The sequence below is a fragment of the Manacus vitellinus genome, unplaced genomic scaffold (assembly GCF_001715985.3).
Source record: "Manacus vitellinus isolate BGI_N305 unplaced genomic scaffold, ASM171598v3 scaffold_15_pilon, whole genome shotgun sequence".
In the NCBI taxonomy this organism is placed as follows: Eukaryota; Metazoa; Chordata; class Aves; order Passeriformes; family Pipridae; genus Manacus; species Manacus vitellinus.
The window spans coordinates 7,303,107-7,323,828 of record NW_021939122.1 but is presented as its reverse complement, the minus strand read 5'-3'; the positions used below and the strand labels follow the sequence as shown (position 1 = coordinate 7,323,828).

At 48.6% G+C, this 20,722-nt stretch overlaps 2 protein-coding genes across 3 annotated transcripts in view; both read right to left on the bottom strand.

The window, feature by feature from the left end:
- The window catches only part of LOC103763104 (lipase member M), a 32,073-nt gene extending 20,008 nt beyond the window's left edge, over positions 1-12,065 (bottom strand). The window contains exons 1-2 of the mRNA XM_008929822.2: positions 11,829-12,065; positions 7,913-7,979 (exon numbers count right to left, since the gene is read on the bottom strand). Coding sequence (XP_008928070.2) covers positions 7,913-7,979; positions 11,829-11,898 — 137 coding nt within the window. The 5' untranslated portion in view covers positions 11,899-12,065. The remainder of the gene's footprint in view (positions 1-7,912; positions 7,980-11,828) is intronic.
- On the bottom strand, positions 5,812-11,849 carry TMEM72 (transmembrane protein 72). 2 transcript variants are annotated; one of them, XM_025894785.1, is made up of 5 exons: positions 11,829-11,849; positions 7,913-7,979; positions 7,432-7,495; positions 6,564-6,703; positions 5,812-6,378 (listed from the first exon to the last, which is right to left on the bottom strand). In XM_025894785.1, exons 3-5 carry the CDS (start codon positions 7,440-7,442, stop codon positions 5,918-5,920), a joined length of 612 nt encoding a protein of 203 aa, XP_025750570.1. In that variant the 5' UTR covers positions 7,443-7,495; positions 7,913-7,979; positions 11,829-11,849; the 3' UTR covers positions 5,812-5,917. The 2 variants fall into 2 exon arrangements, with proteins under 2 accessions (XP_025750570.1, XP_017924401.1); XM_018068912.1 differs by lacking the exons at positions 7,432-7,495; positions 7,913-7,979; positions 11,829-11,849 and adding an exon at positions 7,290-7,425.
- Positions 12,066-20,722: the final 8,657 nt, after the last annotated feature.

Below are 20,722 nucleotides of genomic sequence, written 5' to 3'. Positions count from 1 at the left end.
TATGGTATTTTTGCCTTGTATTGCATGATCTGTCATAGTGCCCTGTCTAGATACACAGTATTAATGGAGTAATTCATACATATGGCACTCTTTCAGGAAAGAGCAATGCTACAATTAATGGGTTTGGGGCATTCTTAGTTGTAGCTTCAGGACACAAAGCAAAAAATATTTTGCCATTTTGTGCCAGCTTTTCCATGGTTGAAAGTGCTATGTAAGTGGAAAATAAAGGCATGTAATTTTGACTTAGAAGAAATCAGCTTAAATAAGGAAATGTTTCTGCCTGTGACTACTAGTTGGAAGGGAAGAAAACTTGAAACAATGAGTAACTATGATAAAATAATTATAGCATAAATGCAATATTTTAGTACTGGATAAGAGCCAGGAAAAGTAATGACAAAAGCACAGCCTTCTCCATTTCCAAAGCAGTCAGCAGGAACTTGTTTGCAATTTCCTTCTTAGGGCACTTCCACGAGAGATGATGACAGTAAGATTGTTATATTTTTTACACTGTCACAACATGCACTCTCAGTGTGGAACATATAATATGTCTATGCTGGGGAAGACACTTGGATTTTCATTTATGCAGCTGATGATTTCTTCTGTGCTTGCATGTGCTTACATGAGAAACAGATGCTGAGATGGAATAATAATTAACTTGAGAGGAATAAGATGAGGTTCACTTTCATGTCTGGGCCTGGGTTTTTGAGGGGAATGTGTGGCTAAAAGTTGTAATTCCATTCTCAAGTCCAGTCCCCCAAGAACCTCCCAGATCAAGCTTCCTTGCCATGCGGCTGCAAATGTATCCCAGAAAAGAGCTTCAGGTTAAATGGCCCATCTGACTTCACCTGCTAAATCTGGGAGCATGGAGAGAATCCAATGGAGAGAATACACCTGCACATTCACTGGCAGCCTCAGTCTTTCTGAGTACATGGTATGGGGACATAAGTTGGCAGTGTGTGACATAAAATGGGATGTGGTCGCTTCATTTGATTGGGTAGAGAAACAGGCTTGTTCCCGTCCTGGGGACTGTCTCCTCAATAGGCACAACAGGGAAAGAAGTAATAAAGAAAGCAGAGTAAGCCTCCCCACCTTGAAAGGGAGAAATGCAGTGCTACTACATCAAATTCAAAAGTCTTGTCACTATACCAAATTCCCCCAGAGGATTCTACTCGAGTGTGTGAGAGAGTAGCCAATATAGAAGAGCTTCTTCAGCTCAGTTTTGTGCACAATAAAACTCTTGTGTTCTTCTGCTTTCTCATGCTATTGAAGGAAGTAATGCAGTCTAGCAAAAACAATGTTGAAAAAATAAGTTTCTCTCTGAAATATGGATTCCCTCTTTAGTCTGTGATCCAAAGACCTGGGTTGGTTTCTGGTGTTTTGCCAAGAGCCTCAAAACAAGATTCAATTTAGTCACATGCTGAGTGAATAATTGCCTAGAATTAGAATCCAAAAGTTGCCTTAATCATCATTCAGATATAACCTATGCAGTCATTTCACTAGTGGTATGTCAGATGAGATATGGTGGCTGGAAGTCACATTCCTGATTTTGCATTATGTCAAGAAGATAAGGGAGCTGACAGCTCCAAGCAATCCCAGGCAGGTTTGGGATCTGGTTTCTGCTTCCTGTAACTTCCTGCACAGCACAAAATGCAGGAGGCCAGACAAAACAGAACCTGCATTTCTGGTCCAGCACTTGGTAGAATCTCCTGAATGGGATAGAAGGTGCAGTGATGATGAGTGGTGGGGTTGCAGGTATGTGAACATGAAGCATTTGGAATCAAAAGGAGACAGGTCTTCTCCTGCATGTGGATATGACTCAATACTGAACTAGGAGCCACCCACACCACCAATGCTGACACAGGTATTTGCTGCCATGGGTGTTGCAGTCACAGATACAAGCAGGGCACTGCTGATTTTGAGTACTGACACTGCAGAAACTGAACACTTTTCTCTCCAAATGTACCTTATTTTCCTACACTGCTGTTGTGTGGGTAAAACATTCATTTCCATGTTTCAAACATGGAGCAGTGCTCAGAGAACCTGGGGACCAGAGATCCAGTGGGGAGCTAGGGAGTTTGGAGGGTGACCATCTAAGTATCTGGTGTGAGGTGGGAGCACTGTGGCAGGGCAAGTCGTGTGGGGCTGTCTCTGGGGCTCTGCAACAGCTACTCATACTAGTGTGCAGTGGAGGCAGAGAAGAATTGTGACTAAAGCTTGCACTGAAATCTGGTTTTGCCTTCATATAAAACTTAAAATGGAGTAATTGTTTGCAACACAGCAGTTCACAAAGTTGTGATGGGAGCAGTCAAGTAGCATCGAAGAGTGTTTCCACTACACACGTATATGCAAAGCAGGAAAATTTTTCCTCATGCAGGGATATCTTTCAGGGAAACTTGGAAGGAAACGATTTCTGCCAGGATTACCTCACAGAGTTTTACCTTACACATGTATTTCATTTGGATGATTCATCTTGTTTCTTTTCAGTATGTGAATCTACAGGAGTTTATAGCTTTATGCACTCTAACTCGGTAAATTAATCTCAGTGGACTGGCTGAGTAATGAATTTTTGCAATGCAGGCAAAAATTATATAGCAGAGTTCATGTAGTGCTGTGTGGACTTACAGTTCAAGCAGCTCAAATTCAGATACTACTGCACTACACAGTTAATAGCATCAAGTGCTTCCTCTTTTTCTTTTCCTGCAATTACCCTGCATATATGAGAGTTTTTCTCATACAGACCCCCCCAGAGCCCTCCACGGCATCTCTGGTGCTTTCTATACCCTCTGGGATAACCCTCTCAGATAGATTTAGGGAGAGGGACCAACAGAGAAGCGTACACTTGAGTGAATAATCTCTGAGGCCTCTGCAAAGTCATCTGACACCCCCTGAGGCTGAACATTTCCCTGCACTGCGATTTTAAAGAAAGCCTGAGGCTGTGTTTCTTTAAGCAGTTGAGCTGCTCTAACAGCCTTCTGCCTCTGAAAGAGGTGCTTTTATTCCCCATCCCCTTCATTTGTGGCTGGCCCTCCCTGAATTTACTTGGGTCATTACCCAAGAAGATAGCCACCTGCTTTCTTTTTCCTAATTATTTTTCCTCTGGTCTAACAAGGTCTGTACGCTGATGGAGCTGGAATATGGCACCAGGGGTGGGATGGGTGTTGAGGAGCAGAGCAGAGGAGGTACAAATGGACTTCTTGGCAGGGGCAAGCCAGGAAGCAGATCAGCTCCTGTGGTGGGATCGCACTCCTCTGGTGCTTTTAGGGGCACGAATTGTCTGCCTCTGAAGGAATCTCCTCTTCCCTAGCACTGATGCAGGCTCTTGGCTGACTCCAGGGTGAGTCAGCCATGGACCTTAACTGAACAGTCAATTTAATACCACAGCAAAGATGAGCAGCTTTTTTTCCTAGCCTTTATCTCCTGAGCCAACTAGCTGTGAGGCTGGAGAGGAGCCAGGCCAACACAAGGGAGCAGGCAAGAAAGGTTGAATGCTGTCTCCATGAAGGGTGAAAAAACACCTCACCTTGTAGCTTTCCCCAGTCTTGCTTCTGAAGGGAAACCTAGAACAGACTTTTAAAAGATGAGCCTAAAAACTGAAACCTAATTCTTCGGACTCTAAAAACTACAAACTCATTTTAAGCATTTCACAGAGCAAGGAAATTTGCGCCCCACACGCTTCAGGGTGCCACAGGTGCTCTCACCACATTGCTTCTCCCCTTGCCAGCTGGCCCTGCTGCCCCATGTGGATCAAGTAAGGGCTTGATCAAGTAAGGGCTGAAGGATGGAATTTGCTTCAGAGCAGCAGTTCCTACCCAGGCTGCCCTTTGCTGAGGGCTAGAGAGGAGTCAGCAGATTGCATGATACACTGGGAGCGGTGCCTTTTCAACGAAGTTTATCTCTCTGTGTGTAATTAATTATGCAATGTTCAAAGAAGAACCTTGAATGATGCAGAAAGCTGACTCTGTGTATGAGAGTGGTTCTAATTGCAGAACAGATGTGTAGTTGAGCTGGGGAGCCAGCTGCAGGCACAACCTTTTTGGGCAGTTGGCAAGGGTGGGTGACTTAGCATGGCTGGATCAGGACCTTCATGGGTGCAGGTATGCCTGTTTGTCACCAACTTCAGAGGAAAATAATTTTATTTTTTATTTCCTAATGTGAAGAACACACTAGGTTGGGGTGGAGCTGTGGTTGGATCCTGGGCTTGCTGCTATCAGCTGGAACCAGGTGCAATTTTCTGAAGACATTTTTCCAGGTGCAAATCTACCCTAAAGGCAGATGTGTACGTGATTCTTCTCCAACACACAATTAGGGGGGGAAGGTTAAATTCTGCAGTCAGAAACGAGGTCTCTAATCCATGCATCATGTTTAGAGCAGATTGATACCAGCTATCATTTTAAATGTTGATGATGCAACAAAAAGGTTTTGTCTATGTCTGATTGTAGGAATGACAAGCGTGTGCAACCCTTCATAAGCTTCTCTTATCGACAGCATTTCATTATCAAGCAGTCAAATATTGTGAGTCAACATCTTTCACCTTCTTCCTCATCCATCTCCCAAATTAAAAGTCAGTTTAAAAGAGTGTATTAAAAAGTACCACTGGTTTCTTATCTCAAGTGTTTTCTGATTACACTTTGACCTACATCGCTTTCCTGGATGAGCATGATGATTGTCACTTGGAGAGGTGAGATTTTAAAGAGAATAAATAACCTATTTTCAAGAAAAACAGCCAGCTTTACTGGCTTCTACCTTATAAATAGTCTAGCAGGTCTCAAGGAACTTCTCTCTCTACTATTGTCTTACCCCAATGCTGTGTGTCTGGGCTCCGCACAGTTACAACTCTTCATCCCAACAGGGGTGACAGTGTGGCTTAATGTCCCATGTTCAAGGGGAAACCCAGCCACCTGAGCTCTTTCCCACGTGTTCTCAGGTGGGATAGAGCCAAAGACATAAGTTGAACTGGAGGGAAATGCCTGATTATAAGGGAACGGTCCTCAAGAGGCAGAAATTATGCTAGGATTAAGCCAGAGATGAAGTGTTCAGGGAAGAGCTGGCATGGAGGGAACTGGTGAGACAGCGATGTAATTTTATTATTGCCTTTGCCCTCTAGGGGCCATAATTACACACTGGGAGTGGCACACAGTCTGTCGTGCCAGCGTGGAGCTGAATCTCAGGACCTGAGCTACCATATAATCCCAAAGCTCTCCTAATTCAAGAGGTCTGTCCAAGCAGGGGACACAAGGAAGCCCCAGGGTGTTCCCTGCTGCCCCATAGGTGCTCCCAAGGCCAGAGGTAATTTCCCTGCTGGGCTCAGGGTGTGTCTCAGGGGAGGTACTGAGCAGGTGCTAGCCCCAGGGGTGTATTTGGTCTCAGCCCACCTCCAAAATGACATTTTGGATATCCCAGGCTGCTGCAGCTGGTGCAGGTGCTGTGAGGGAACCTGCAGGATGCAGTGCCCCATGCCAAACGTGTCCCAGCCCTGAGCTCTCCAATGTGCACAAAGGATCAAAGGGAGACAACTGCTCCAGCAGAGGCTGCTCTGGGGCATGTCAGTCTCCGCTTTTCCTGCCTGCTGCTGCCAGAGGGGAGGCACATGCCGTGGCTGTGATGTTAGGCAGGAGCAGCTGCAGTGATGTGTAGTGCTGTAACAGAGGGTGACCCATGTGAGAGGCCATGGGAGCAGAAACCTCTCTGTCCTGGAACTACTCTGGCTGAACCACCGCCTGTCCCCTGACCCTGCCACAACATGTGGGACCATGTAGGGTGGGCAGCCCCTTGAAAAGGGGGGTGGCACAGCTACCACCCTGGACGTAGGGAGGGCAAGAAGAGCCACTTCCTGGGGCCCTTTGGCTACTGGAGCATCAGGGAGCAATGCCAGTGCCAGGGGTAGCAGGTCTGTCATGTCCTCATTCCTGCTGAGGGCTCAAAAGAGCCCTGTGGAGCTGAGTGGAGCAACGATGATGGGGGCATCTGGTGGCGTGAGGATGGGTGTTGTGTCTGATGTGGTCTCTTCAGCCTCACTCTCCACATCCTCCAAGCTCTCGCTGACAGAGGGGATGATCTGCACCACCTTCTCCTGGAAGTGCACTTGCTTGCGAGGGACTGACATGGCTGCTGGTTGGGCAGGAGTTACTGGGGCTGAGCTCCTGTCCTTGCTGCCCTTCAGGATGCTCTTCATGTGGCCCAGAAGTGAGTGGTGCTGCTCCCTCTGGGCCCCGTGGAAGGTGTAGATCTGCTCAGTGTCACCAACGATGGATGGGGCTGCCATGGTGGCTGAAGGGTCCACGTACTGGCTCATCTGGGGATGCATCTCTTTGTGTCCTGGGCTCTTCCTCCTCTTGCTCAGCAGGAAGTAGGCCAGGGCAGTGAGCACCAGCATGGACCCTGGGGAGAAGGCTATGTTGGCTGAGGGCTGTGGCAGGTGGGAAGAGCTCACCAAGCAGTGCTTGGTCTGGCTAGCTCACTGCCATCTGCCACTGGTCCAGCACCCCACACATCCCCACCCTCACTGGCTCTTGACAGACCATGCTCCTCTTCTGTCTGCACTGCTCCCCACCCAAGCTTCTCACCAGGAATGGTGACATGCCAGACGAGGATGGGATGCAGGAAGCAAGCCACTGAGAGCAGCGTGTACCCCAGGAATTTCTGGAAGCTCCCTGGGCGTCTAGCTCGCTTCCAGCAGGCCTGTGCCAGGGATTCAGGCTTGTGGCTGGGGAGAGAAAGAGAGGTCCTTGTGGGATGAGGCACCAAGCACATGGCAAGAATTTGGACCTAACTGTCACCCACCCAGATGTGCAGATCCTCACGCTGGTTTTCCAGGAGACTGGTGTATTGGTCAGGGAAGGTAAGCCAAGCCAGGAGTCTGGGGCTGCATCTGCCAGAGGCCAGCATCTCAGACAATCTCCCAATGTGTTTGCCCACTTGGTCACTAATCAAGTGCGTATTATCTGGAGTAAGTTGTTGCCTCTGAGTAGCTGGAGTAAGGTGTTGCCTCTAAGATATAAGGGCTTTTGAGTTTATGCTAGAAGACAGTGGCAGTGCTCAGCCTCTGAAAAGTACATAAGGATTTTGTACATTTTAATTTTAACTTCTGCACTGTCTCTGGAAGGGAGCTGAAGCTCATCCTGGGGATCTGGCTCTTTCCTCGACCCCCGTACTTTTCCCTACATACTGTGTTAAGTGGATGCTGGAGAGCAGAGTTTGTTGTGCTGATGCTCAGCAAATTAAAGCACAAGCCTGATTTAAAACACAGGTGTAAATGGTGGTGGACACGGCCCCACTTACCTCACCCCTACCTGAGTACACTTGCCATGGCATTAGGGAAAGGACCTTTGGTCTGGCACTTGCAGCTCCCTCAGGTCTGGTGTTGCCTGTAAGAGGCAAGTTGCCTTAGGAGGTCCCACCAAGGCTGGAGAAGAGTGGACAGGGTCTACTCACGTGAAACACATCTCCAGGAACAAACTGATAAAGAAGAAGCCTTCACAGACAGTAACTGCAACCCCTGAAAAACTGAAAGGTGGAGCTGTCAGGGGGACAGGGCTGGGCTTAAGTGTGCTGTCTAGGTGGCAGAAGGGGCACAGAGAGCCAGAATTTACTATCCAGTTCACAACAGTCTGTGTGCTGAGGTCCAAACACCCTCTGCTCAGCTAGTTTGTAGAGGAGAGCTCACAGCCCTCCTGTCCCCAGGGAGTCAACTTGCAGCCAGTGTCACCTCTGGCCTGCCTGAATCTGCAGTAGCATGTCTTTCTCTACCAGAAATAGCTTATTTTTCTGAAACCTCAATATGGAGACTTGAAATCCCCAAAGCCTTGGACACTGTTCCCTGCTGTTGTTGCAGTCTGATCTGGTGCCATATATGGTGGAGGGGTTGACCGTGTCACTCTCTGCCAGCTCTGAATTCAAGGGCAAAAATACTCACAGCAGATAGAAAGCCAGGCTTTTGAACTGTCCTCGCTGCAGAGTTTCTATGCCCACACCGATCAGCACTAGAAAGAGAAGATAGGAAAGATGCTGACTGCAGGGTTAGTTCCCGATTCCCTGGTGCCCTACCAGCTCCCAGGATCAATGCCCTCATTGCCCAGAGGCTAAGCAAGGCTGCTTCTCCCATGCAGTGCAGCACGTTAGGACTGGCAGCATCAGTGATTCATGCTGACACACCAGCCCATGGGAGTCAGAGCTCAATGCTGGCCTTGACACACAGCCCTGAAACCCATCCCAGCAGCACCACTATTATGGCAGCCTTGCCACTGCGTGGGCTGGGGAAAGGTGCTCTGGGGATACCAGCTGGCCTTGGACTGATGGGGCAAGTGAGCAGTGACCTGTGACCCTTTCACCCTCTACCACACCACCACATCACTGTTGCCACAGGGCCCATTGCCCACTGCCCCATCCATCTCTGCCCAGGTCCCCCCAGTGCCTGCCAGCCTCACTTCCCTGCCCTTTCTGCTTGCCCAGGCGTGCTTCACCCAACACAGGGCTGTAGGGCAGCAGCAGGACACAGGAACTGTGCCAGCTGCCTTCACAAAGGGCTGTAGCCATAGCATCAAGATCCTTTGCTAGCCAAACAGAAAAATATATAATGGGAGCAGGCAGATTAAAAACAGGGAATGAACATTCTCTCAGTGCCCCATCCAGTACAGAACACCAGGGAGTCAGTTTAAGGGGGATTAAGAGTATTAATAAGGCTAAAGTCTTTGATGGATTGGCCAATAGCTTCAGGGGATGGAACATTTCCTTAAACATCCTTCAGTTTCCTTCAAGACTATTTCTAAAATGGAGCAGAAACATAGTGACTTACACCAGCTGCAGTCACAGTGCACCAGTGCCAGCAGCACAGAGATGAATGGAGCCCAGATTTTATGGCCAGAGCATCACTCTGGACAACCACTACACTTGTGTCTGCACCTGATGTCTCCACACCTCACTGAGCAGCTCCCACCCATTCACTGGTGCTCAGGAAGTTCACCACTGATCCTGCTCAATGCCCACTGCCCAAGTTTTGAGATGCAGGTTGGATCCATTTCTCTGAGTTGTGGTTTGTCCCATCTGGAGAAGGATACCAGGCTCCCAAACAAGGATGCATATCACTGTCCATCAAGACTGCAGGGTGGGTCAACACCAAGGGTCAGCTCTCCCACAGGGGCTGAACAAAGAACCTCTGTATTTTCCTTGTGTCACCTGCAGCTGCCAGCCCCTGTCAGCCAAGGGAACACATGGGGCCCATGTGCCACCCTCCTTCACTGCCTTTCCAGCCCTGAGCAGAGCACAGAGAAATTAGTCTCATCAGAGGGCTGTGAAGCTGCATGAGCTGTGTAATCCTACACACAAAGTATTGTCCGCTACTATCTTGTGACTGAGAACTGTTCTTTATAATCTTCCCTACAAATGTGGAGTTCATTCATTTATTCATTTATTCCCTGTGGATGAATGCAGAATTCAACAGCTTGGCTGTTACGCTCAAGCCTCTGCTCTGGATGGGGAGGTTTCCTCATTTTGCACGGCTTCTGCTTTATCCACAAAGCTGTTTGGATGAAGAATCTGCAGGAAGAAAAGGGCTGTTTCCGAGGTGTTTATTTGGACTAGTTGCTGCCTTGATTTGGATTTTGTCCAAACCATGTGGCTAAAGGCACATGATTAGGAATTAAATGGTTGAAAGCATGAGAATTAAGAAGTAAGTAGGAACTCTTTCCTAGATGTAAATATCACAAGGCCTAAAATCGCTGAACTAGAGAGATGCCTCAATATTGTAGCAAATTGCAGGGCTATTTGATTTTGCTAACTTGCCATAAGACAAGTTAGCCATTTTCTCATGCAGAAGAAACTCTGTAGCTACACCATTGCAGATAGCTGTTACACTCCAAGATCCTGGGGGAAAGGGAGGTTTATATTATGTGCATAACCTGTATTTACTAGCAGCATATCGAGCTGGCCAGGCCTTCTCAGAATCAATTAGTGAGGCTGATGCACTCTCTCTTTCATAGTTTTTTTCAAACAAAACCCATGGGAGTCTCTTCAGTGTGGTTTCCATTTCATGCAAAACCCTCACACACTTCAGCAGGCACTGAATACTGCATCAAGCTGATTTCTTACTCCATTGAGACACAAAGAGGAATAAAACAAAGGCATATCCTTCAATGGTATTTTTGGAAAGTCAGGTGATACTGGGAATGTACCAGAGGTATGGAAAAGCACAGAGATTGGTTGTACAGCTGTCCTATGCTCTGTGATGCTCAGCAGAGAGACAACTGCACTGTTCATTTAAAGAAAAACTAAAGAAAGAGATGCAGATGATGAAAAGAAAATAAGGAGAGAGAGATTATATTCCACTAACACATTTCCACATTGTAAATTACTTTCAATTTTGTTGTTCTAGCTTTAGTTTTCTCATGGCAACAAACTCACATTTTATCCCAGGAAGGTCTTTATGAGTTTCCTGGGAGCTTTAAGTGAGAATATGACCAGCATGGGGCTCATAGGAGCCCAAGGGGGATGGGGATGGAGAAATGAAGAGATTTGCATTTGCTGATTAAAGCTGTGTCCCAACTCCCACTGTTGCGGTCTCATCACGATGTGCACTTATCTACTGGGAGTTTGTGTAAACTCAGAGACTCAAATCACTGCTTGTTATCAGTATTAGCACATTCCAGGGCCTTCATCGTCCCAGCTGGGCTTCGTGTGTCCTTGGGGACCTGTGCACTCTTCAGCTGACCTGTGTGCTTTTTACTTTGCCCATGACAAGAGCAAAGTGTGTCTTTTATGGCTGTCCGCAGTTGATAAAGGAAATGCGAAGGTAGGAGGGCCTGCTGTGACTTCCTCTACAGTGTCTGATTATGAAATCCCTGGGGGTCTGAAACAGGAACCACAGGCACCACCTCAAGTCACTTCTCACCAGGAACCTCTGCGTCACACCTCCAGCCTTTAGACAAATCAGGCACCTTGATCTCTGCTTTACTGATGGGGAAACTGAGGCAGAAAGTGTTGTCTGTCCTGTCCCATAACAGTGAGTCAGCAACAGTGAGTCAGTGCCAGAGTCATCCCTTGGGCCCTCTGCTTTAGTTTCTTCCCTAGTCCCATCTAGAATCATCCATGTTAGAGGGTTGTTCAGTCCTTCTGTGTGAGATGCTGTGTCTGACTCCTGGCTCAAAACACCTGCATGTCACCTGAAACCAAGTGCTTGGATGTGTCACCAAACGCAGAACACCCTGGTCCAAAGCAGCCCCTGACAGTGGGTGAGAGGATGCAACTAGCCAGGTGGGTGAATTTATGATGTTTGTACTGCAGCTATAACCTGAACTGCTCTGAGCCTGCTCCCCAACAGGTTACTAAAGAGGCAGAGCAGTGCTTTTGCAGTAACTGTACTGTGATGGCTAGGATGGAACCTCTCCATCCTGACTGGCACAGGACACTTCACTGTGCAAAGTACAAGGAGCTCCTCTTTCATCTTCACATGTCACAGAGCAGCCTGGCAGTCTTTCACAGCCATGAGTATTTTGCTTTTCCATCTCATTCACATCTTGACTGTGCCCATGTCTGTTTTAGAAGAATATGGTTTAGTTTTCTTTTCTATATGTGCTTTATCTTGCCCTCTGACATACTGAGGGGTGGCTCTTCCTTTCTGATGTCTCACTGTGCCTCCCGCAGTGTTTGGAAAGAGCCTGGCCAGGCACTCAGCATGCTCCCTCCCTTGGTCCCAAAGCAAAAGTGAGCAAGTTTCCTTGTCCCCTTCGTATGATGGGGCAGTGGCTGCACCTGGCCAAAGGCAGGGAGACAGCTTGGGGGTCCCAACACCCACTCAGTGCCTTTTAGTGACAAAGAAAAAGAGAATTTCCTCTTACCTGCTGCAGTGGAGATGCCCAGCAATCGGCAGGTGTACTCCAGGGCACTCCAAAACACCTTGTGCTGCATGGTGAAGAGATGAAGACGGCGGTACAGCCAGGCAGAATCTCCTCTTCAGAGCCCCCACCTCATGTGCAGCTCAGCAGCTCCCAGAAACAGGCAGAGCTCCGGCTCCCTGGACCGAGTGACCTTCCTGAAGGAAAGGACTGTGCGTGCAGGACTGGCCACCTCCACGGGGCCTCCCAGGGGAGGGTGGTCGGAGAGTGAGCTGCCACCACAGGGAACCGGTCAGCACTGCTTGCTGCTGCTCCCGTGGGGGCTGTGGAGACCTGGCCTTTTCCTGCTTGCTTGCCGCTTGCTCCTTGCTGGCCCGGGGTGATTAATGATTGGTAAGGCAGGGGTGCGGCTTTGGGAGCATTTGTACCCCGGGTGCATGGGTGCATGGCCTTCCGTGCTCCCGAGGAGGAGGCTCTGGAAGCCCAAGCTGATTAAATGAATGTGAAGTCATTAGTGCTGTGCAGCTCCCGGCAGGTTAACCATTTGTGAGGATGACAATATTTGTTCTTGGCAAGAGAGCAGCACGTTTCTGGCAAGCAACAAGAGGCACCCCAGCCCCACTGCCCCCTGCAGCTCAGTCCCCTGCCATGGCTGCTGCTCACTGTCAGGTTCTTCCAGGCTCCAGACTAGTATGGCTTGGGAAGTGTCTGTGCTGATGTGCAACCACAGGAACAAGGAGATCAAATTTATTCACAGAGGTCCTACAGACTCCAACCAACCATAGCAAGGGAGATTCGTATTTCTTTGCTTGGGGAACCCCAGTGAAATGTGGTTTTGTGTTGTAGCTATCAGAGCCATTTGAGCAGCATCAGGGGCTCGCAAGTGTCCTAACATGCAGAATGGGCTGAACAGGTACTCTGACCTCTTCGCCTTGGATTTGGTAGACAGCTTGGGGGTCCTTGGCTTGTCTCTGCAGGACACATTACCTCAGGATAGGGGCAGCCCTAGGTGTGTCAGAAGGACAAGACAAGAAAGAACTGGCCTGCCCTGGACCCCAGCCCCACACTCCTATGTGCTTGAACAGGGTGCATCTCGCTGGAGTTCACCATCGATCCCCACATGCTGCTGCTCAGGGAAGAGCTGGTGTGGGCAACAGCATCTGGTCATGGTAGTCCCAGTGGGAGGGGTATGTGAGCACAGCACAGTCCCAGCATGGATGTCTGGTGCCACTGGGCTGCAGGTTCACAGGTCAGTGAGCTCACCTTGTGCTGCAGCCACTGTCTGGCGAGTCACTGAAGCCCCGGCCCCTCACTGCGCTCGCTGTGAAGTTGGCAGTGGTGCAGGCAAGGGGCTGGGTGAATCACACTCAGCTCATGCACAGACAGCCCTGTGGGGAGGCAGCTACCAGCTGAACCTGTCCCCTGTGATCCCTTCTCACCTGCCTGACACCATAATGCTGAACCTGGACAGTATGTGTTGTACTGACTTGTCCCGGGGGTAGAGATGACTTGGTCCAAGGGCACAGTGACAGCTTCTCTTCCACAGGATCTGAGTCTGTATTTCAGACTGGGATTCTCCCAGGGCAGCCAAATGCTTCAACTTATGAAATGAGTCTATAATTCCTGTAAATAACTGCTGATAGTGTTTTTTTGAACACTCACAAGATCATGGGTAGAAGGGATTTTCCAGTAGGCAATGCTGACAAGGTTTGGGGGCAGTGCACATTTTTCATGTGAAAAATGGAAAAGCCCACTGGAGAAGGGCTTCCAGAGTATCCCGAGGGCAATGCTGAATGGTGCAAACCCAAAACGTGTCTTTGCTTTGCAGCACTGGCACTGCCTTTGGGTGTTTACATTTCCTCTTGTCCTCCTGCACCATCTCCGGTGTTTAAAGGAACTACCCATTTTCCACAACTGGTGACTCACTGGTGTGTCAAAACTTCCTTTTTAAGAGCAACACAAAGTGGAAAACAGAGGCAGTCAGCCGGGAAGATCACATGAAGAGTGAGGAAAAGCCCAGCCAGGGCACCCCTGCTGCCCTGCCTGCTGCGACTGGGCACTGCCTGGGTCATGCCCTCTCACAGCACAGAGCCACAGGTTCCAGGGACACCCTCTGCCTCCAGAAATCACCAAACCAGTTTAAGAGCCCTGAGGTTGTGCAAACAGTCTGGATGCTTTTTTTCCTTGCTTCCATGTTCTTTTTTTTTAACATTGATGCATTGAATTTAAGGTGTCTCTTTGCAAACATGAAAACTAGAAAACTACTTGAAGAGCAAACAGATGAAGGGAAGACATAAGCGTTTTCAGAATCACTTAGAGCCATGAGCTTAGGCTTAATGAAAAGCAGAAAACACCACAGTGCAACCCTGAGCTGTCAGCACCCACCCTTCAGCAGCACCCAGCACTGCTCAAGGCAGTAAGCTGCTGCCTCCTCCGGTGATGGGGGTCCCCTTAGCCAACATGGGCATTGCAACATGCTGGGCTGTTACTCTGGAGCTCTTATTAAACTTCACTGAGCTCTCACTCAGAAAGAAAATGACTTTGTCCAAGTGCCCTTGACAGCAATGTTTCCTTTCTGGAAAGCAACATACCTCAGGGGTTTAAATAAATGTAAATTTATGGGTGCCTGTGGTGGTGGTGATGGAGGGACAGAATCTGTTTGGAAAACGCAGATTAATACATTAACAATTTAAACTTTCCATCTCCTTCCTGTGTTCCTTTAGCTATTGCCCAACCTCCATCCTCTGAGTGGGCCTATATTAGCCTTCCTGAAGGTCCTTGTCCCCCACGTGGGGAAACCCCCAGCCTGGGTTAACATAAGGTCTTCACCTACTGTTTCTCCATGCACTAGGTCTTTCTCTCACTCCAGGGCCCAAGAGGGTAGCATGGAGTGAGCTGGACAAGTATCTTCAGACTTGACTTGTACCAACACTCATTTAATCACTCCTTCCTTCCATTTAGGATTTCTTTGTCTAGTGCTCCTACAAAGCAACCTCACATGAACTTGATTTTCCTTGGTAGAAGAATCCTTTCTCATCACCTCTGTTCAAGTGGGGAGATGATACCCTCAATGTAGCTATAAGCCATTTGAGTGTTTTGGTAAGGTTTTTAGGAATGAGCTATGCAGTCAGAAGAGGACTGAGAACTTCTGATCTTAGAGGGGTTTAATAGACTGTAACCAACATTACAAAACCTATGCACCAGCACAGGCTGTTCCAGGACACATAATAGCAATGGTCTCCACTGCACATTAAGCCACTTCTCTTGCTCAGAGGCTTGCCATTTGCAGTTTGGCTGCCAGCCAGGATTCACATTTACAGGCTGCTTCCCATGATTTATGGGTTGATTTGAGAGGATTTTATTTCAGTGTTAGGGCTTCATGGTGGTGGTAGTCTTTGCCTTCATCTCTTCCTCCTCACACTTTGCTCAAGTCATTTTTGCTGTGGCACAACCATTGTGGCCATTCTTCTGTGACCAAGGCCACAGTGCAGCACCTGTGCTGAGTGGCTGCCCTTGTAAGGCTGTGGGGGACCAGCATAGACACCTCATGTTTGTCTCTGAAAAATGGTGATGGTGCAAGAGCACCGCAGAGAGTGGAGATGCCCATGATGGGGCATAGGGTGCCACAACCCATACTCTGGAAGAAACTTATGGAAACACGCTTGACTTAGCTTGCCCAGTGTATAAAAACAGTTCCCAAACTGCCTTGTACAATGATTTGGAAATCTGGTTTTGCTCTTTTGCTCCCTCCTCCCTCCACATCCTCAGCTATAACCACCATGTCTGGCAGCCTTGCTTGGCAGCTTTGGTCCCTTCTCTGAGTAGTGGCAGCAGAGGTCCTTCCATCAATGTGTCCATCTGAAACAGACTGACACCAACACCCTCCCTTGCCCACCGAAGGACAGGGGGCCAGCAGGCAGCTGCCCAGAGTCTTTGCAGTGGTGCCACGTGCTGCCTTCCTGTGCCCTCCTTCCACCAGGTCATCTGCCGTGGAGAGGAAATGGATTGTCACTGCAGCCAGCTAATGGTAGATGGGCCCAGCTGATTGGAAGCACCGACCTGCAACTGTGGGTTCACTGGGTGCAAACACCTTGCAGTCCAGAGATTTGCTCTGCCTTGTATCCCCAGAGGTCCACAGCTTTCCAAACCAGTCTAAATGAACTGAGAGCATCTGAGGCAAGCTTGGCAGACCTCCTTCCTCTCCTGGAGTAGAGAAAAACATGGCAGCAGGGTGCCTGTGCCCCCTCTTCCTATGTTATAACCACAAAATCATGCCCCAGGAGTTCCCAAACCTGGGGCAGCACTACAAGCCGTGCTGGGGATGCCCAGCAGGGGACAGCAGGGCCCCATCACTACACAGAGAGTCCGGCTGCTCCCTGCGAAAGGCAGGCTGTAGCCAGCCCTCTGCAAGGTGGGGATGAAAGAGCACCGTTAAGTTTTACTGCTTGAACAAGAAAAGCACGATAGACACCACATGGATCTGAAGGGGCTGGGGAGAGTCCAGAGCTGCAGCAAACACAAATCAATAACCGACCTCTTTCACTTTATGCTCTGAGATCAAAGGAATCAACATGTTACCGAACATGTATCTGCTCCTCTGGGAATTTCCCACCCCACCAGGGATGCTAAGGCTCAGCTGTACACTGCTCCAATTGTCCCACATCAGACTAGCCAGCCCCAGAGGGTTTTGGTGCACAGCTCCAGTGCTGGAGGCTAAACCAGCAGAGAGGGTGAGCTGGAGGGGCTGATGAAGAGCCTTTGTGCTCACAGCCTCTCCTAGGGACACTCTCACTGACAGCAGGAAGGAGAGACACTGAATTTATCCTGGGGCCAGGCCTGGCATTTGCACAGTCTGTGCCTTGTGCCTGGCAATGGCTGGGAGGTGAGCTCTCATCCAGGTATATGGTGTTAATAAAACTCACAACATTGTGGGGTGAGATGATGTGGGGATGGTGCCAGAGGAAGGGGCTGAGGTTGGTGCTTCTGTGGCAAAGGCAGTCAATGCAAATGGATGTAGGAAGGTATCTGATACACTTGTGGGGATCTCACAGACCTCTACAGCACCTCTATCTCCTCCAGTGGATGAGGGCCAAGGGTCCAAGTAGACTGTGCCTCTGACTTGTTGGTGATTCCTACTTTCCCTGTGAAACCTGCAAACCTCCTCACCTCATTCCCAGGCTAACGCCTCTCACTCAGGAAGGCAACATGTCAGCATAAACTTCCCTTGTCTTATTTGGTCACCTATTTGACACCAACCTTAGAGGGTTCCCAAAAACTGGACTAACACTGGCTCCCTGTGGAAGCATGTGTGAGGGGCTCCTGGCTGGCCATCATCCAGGTCTCAGCTCTGCTCAGTACAGCTGGGATCAATCCCCATCCCAGTGCACTCTGCTCTCCAAGACAGAATGGGCTGGGCACTGTGTGCTGACCTTGTGGCATTTTACACAGTATTTGGCACAGAGATGTGTCATCAGGATGTATGCACACATATGTATGTGTGTGTATGTATGCAATGAAAAACCATAAGCTGTAATAACAAGAATGATCAAAATGATGTTTATTTATTATGCATTTGATCTTCAGTTCAATAGCAGGGCTCCCAGAGGCTCGTGTCCAGCTCCCAGAAACCTGTGATTATGCAAGACTCTAACTACAAGTCTAAGCCCCAAGACAACAAATGCCTTTGATCTCACCACTTCTCATCTGCCTGTGCAGTTTCTTTGCTGACAGCAGAGAGTGAGAGGTTAGAAGGACTGAGACAGGAGTGGGGCTGGGAGCTACAAAGCACCGTGGAGACAGCAGAGGCCTGACAGGGATAGGGATGCTCCCCCAAATTAGCGAGGGGGAGGGGATGCCAGGCAGTGGGAGGCATGAGCCTTCTGTCCAGGGAGCTGCCAGGGAGCTCATCAGGGATGTGCCTGATGCACCCAGTGGTGGGTTGCTCCGGGTTGCAGGTAGAAACCCTCTCCAGTGGGACTGTCTGCCCTGCACTGTGGGGCAACACAGCAAAGGAGCTGGTTGTCAGCTCCACCAAGAGGGAGCAGGGTCAAGGGGGAGTCTCAGTGTGATGGGTTTGCCCATCTGTGGTATACCCAGGGCAAAGGAAGCAGAACTCAGTGCTGGGCTTGGTAGTGGGGACTTGCAGGCCTTGTCCATCTTCCTTAGGAATCTCTGGTCTTTATGAGACTGATCTTGGCTCTCAGGTGGATGACAGAAGACCTTGACTTCCATGTAAAGAGGGAAGGGAAACATAAAGGGAGCTACATGTGTGGCCTTAAGGCATGGCTACACCCTGCACGAGTCCCTGCATGTCCTCTATATGTCTGCTGCCCCTCGGTTCCCATTCTTTCTTGCAGGAGTATGGGCTTGGGCAGACTCCCTTGCTGTAAACTGCTCCCATATGATGACTGTGGGAACTCCAGACGGGTTCAAAGGTGAACTGACACATCACACAGAACATGTGGCCCACACATCCAGGAACCCCCACCGTGGATCACTCAGCTGCAGAACTTGGGAGAGACTCATCACGCTGAAATTGGCATCAGTGCCTCTCAATGGACTGTTACACTGAAAATAGGTCCATCTTCTTTTTCCATAGAGCCTGCATATCTGAGTTGAAGTCTAAAACACTTCCCGAGTTTGATGTGAAAAGCTGTCCTAGCAGGTGGGTATGTTGGTTAGTATTGTCTAAGAGGCAGCCAGAAGTGATCAGTAATGCACATATGGGCAGGCAGAGCAGATGTGCTTAGGATCACTTACTGCAATATATGCATAGCTGGTGATCTGGATGTGAAAGCCATGGATTTCACCTCACATGGATACATGTGAGCACACATCCACTTTTCCCGCTGACACTGGAAAATTCTTCACCCCACAAGAAGTCGCATGGGACTGGAGCGATCAAAGAGGGACGTAATTGTAGACTGAAAGACCCATCCCCACCTTTAATAATAGCATATTGTTTCTAGCAGTGGACTGTATTAAAAGACATCCAGCCCCACATCACAGGTCACAAGACAGCACAGAGTCCAGGGGGCACCAAAGATAACTACACAGCAGCGGTGCAGAGGCAGAAAAATCACCCATTTAATACTCCAGAACAGCTTCAGCCTATTTGTACAGAGCTGAAGAAGGGATGAAATCAATCACACATATTCTGTCTGAATCAGCAGTTCAGCTGCTGGTGGGACCCCTGAGTAAAGTTTGTAGCTTGCTCCCATAGCCAGACAATTTCTTCCTCAGTAGCTGTCAGCGGATATGAGCTCCGGGCTGTCACAGTAGGTGTTTGAACTGCTGGCCAGGCTGCTCTAAGGTTCCATCTCCCCTCTTCCAACTTCTCCATCCCTTCAACCTCCACTCTGAAAAATAAATTTGTAATATCAGCTGTCACCCTGCAAGACAGCAGCTTGTGGCAGCAGTGCAGGAGCCACATGCAGGGGTGAGGGTGTTCACAAGGGATTGCTTTCCCTGGAGTAGTATGACATCTTACAGTGTTCTGTATATGCAGGCTTATTCTCATCATTGAGACCTGAAAATGTGGCCAACAGGAGTGATGTGTCAACATAAAGTAAACGATCTTAGTTTTTTCACTGCACTGACTAATTTTCATTTTGAATGGGGAAACTGAGGCAGAGTGATGCCTTGATCCAGACAGTATCACATGTCAGCACTACAGTTTACTCAAGGATGATGAATCTTGCCTGCCTGTCAATGAGTCTGCACATCCCTTGTGAAATACAATGCTAGCTCTCAATCAAGGAAGTTACTCAGCTAAACTCTAACCTAAACCCATGATTCATTTCCAGGGCTCAAAATGAATGCTAAAAGTTGTGCTATAATGATGTAGAGTGAGATCCACCTCTGTCTGGAGCAGGTCTGCAACAAGACTAAAATACTACCTTAACACTACAGAATAAGGCTAATGTTCTACTTATTCCTGTACAGAGAGGAATTCCCACCACAGGAGGAAATGCAGTAGCGTAAAAGGAGCTCACAAAGAGATCAAATATTCATGTGCAGGCTCTTGGTCTGGAGTGTATTTCATAAGGAAGGTTGGTGGAGGAGTATTTTATAGCACTAGAGTGCTAGTAATGCAGTATATACAAGCTCTGTGCATAAGCTTTAGCCCATAGACATTCATCCATCCATCAAAACCATTTGACACTCTTTTCTAGCAAAGGGGACTGGTAACTTCTTCCTGCATGGAAGCAAACAAGGTGTACACAGCAATGATTGATGCACCTGGTGATTGAGACATACATCAAAGAGCCTGCTTGCTGCATTTCAAGTCCCAGTGAGCAATTTACAGAAGGCTTTATGCAGATAAATAACCAGGGAGATTTATGTGAAGCAATACAAAACACATGTTTTTGGCTGCAGAGATGTAGAAACGCTCAAGCACTTGGAAGCTGTGTAGCTGAGCTTATTTGTAAAAATGTTCCTGTTCAGTAGGATTTATTCTGGGGCTTCCTTTTATTTGGCATTGCCTCCAAAAGGCTGCAAAGCAAACAAGCACAGCAGGATCCACCACCTCTTTTACTACGTTGTCTATAAGAGTTTCAAGCATATAAGTTTAAAACCAGAAGGTTTGTCATGTCACCCCTAGGTGGGCCTGGGAATAGGAAGAGGCTGAGAGCAAGGAGAAGGAACAGCAAAGGAGACAGACCTCCTGGAGATGGAGATTGGAGAAGGTTAGAGGAGTCCCTGGAGGGACCCCAAATCCCAACTCTGTCTCCCATCCTAGGCACCAGGCACCGGGTCACAAAAAAAGGACCTGCAAACCTTGTGACCCTGCCATGGCTACTGTGATTTGGAGGAAGAAGAGGAGGCTGTCCCAGCCTCAGCTGGTAAGCTGGGATGTAAATGTGAGTTTGTCCATCACATCAAATGTCCAGGTG

Bases quoted from the DNA above. Each gene is read 5' to 3' on its own strand.
- TMEM72 (XM_018068912.1), bottom strand. The intron at 6,379-6,563 runs GTGAGAAGCTTG...CCTTCTCCCCAG, and splicing joins CTGGCATGTCACCATTCCTG to GGTCCATGCTGGTGCTCACT.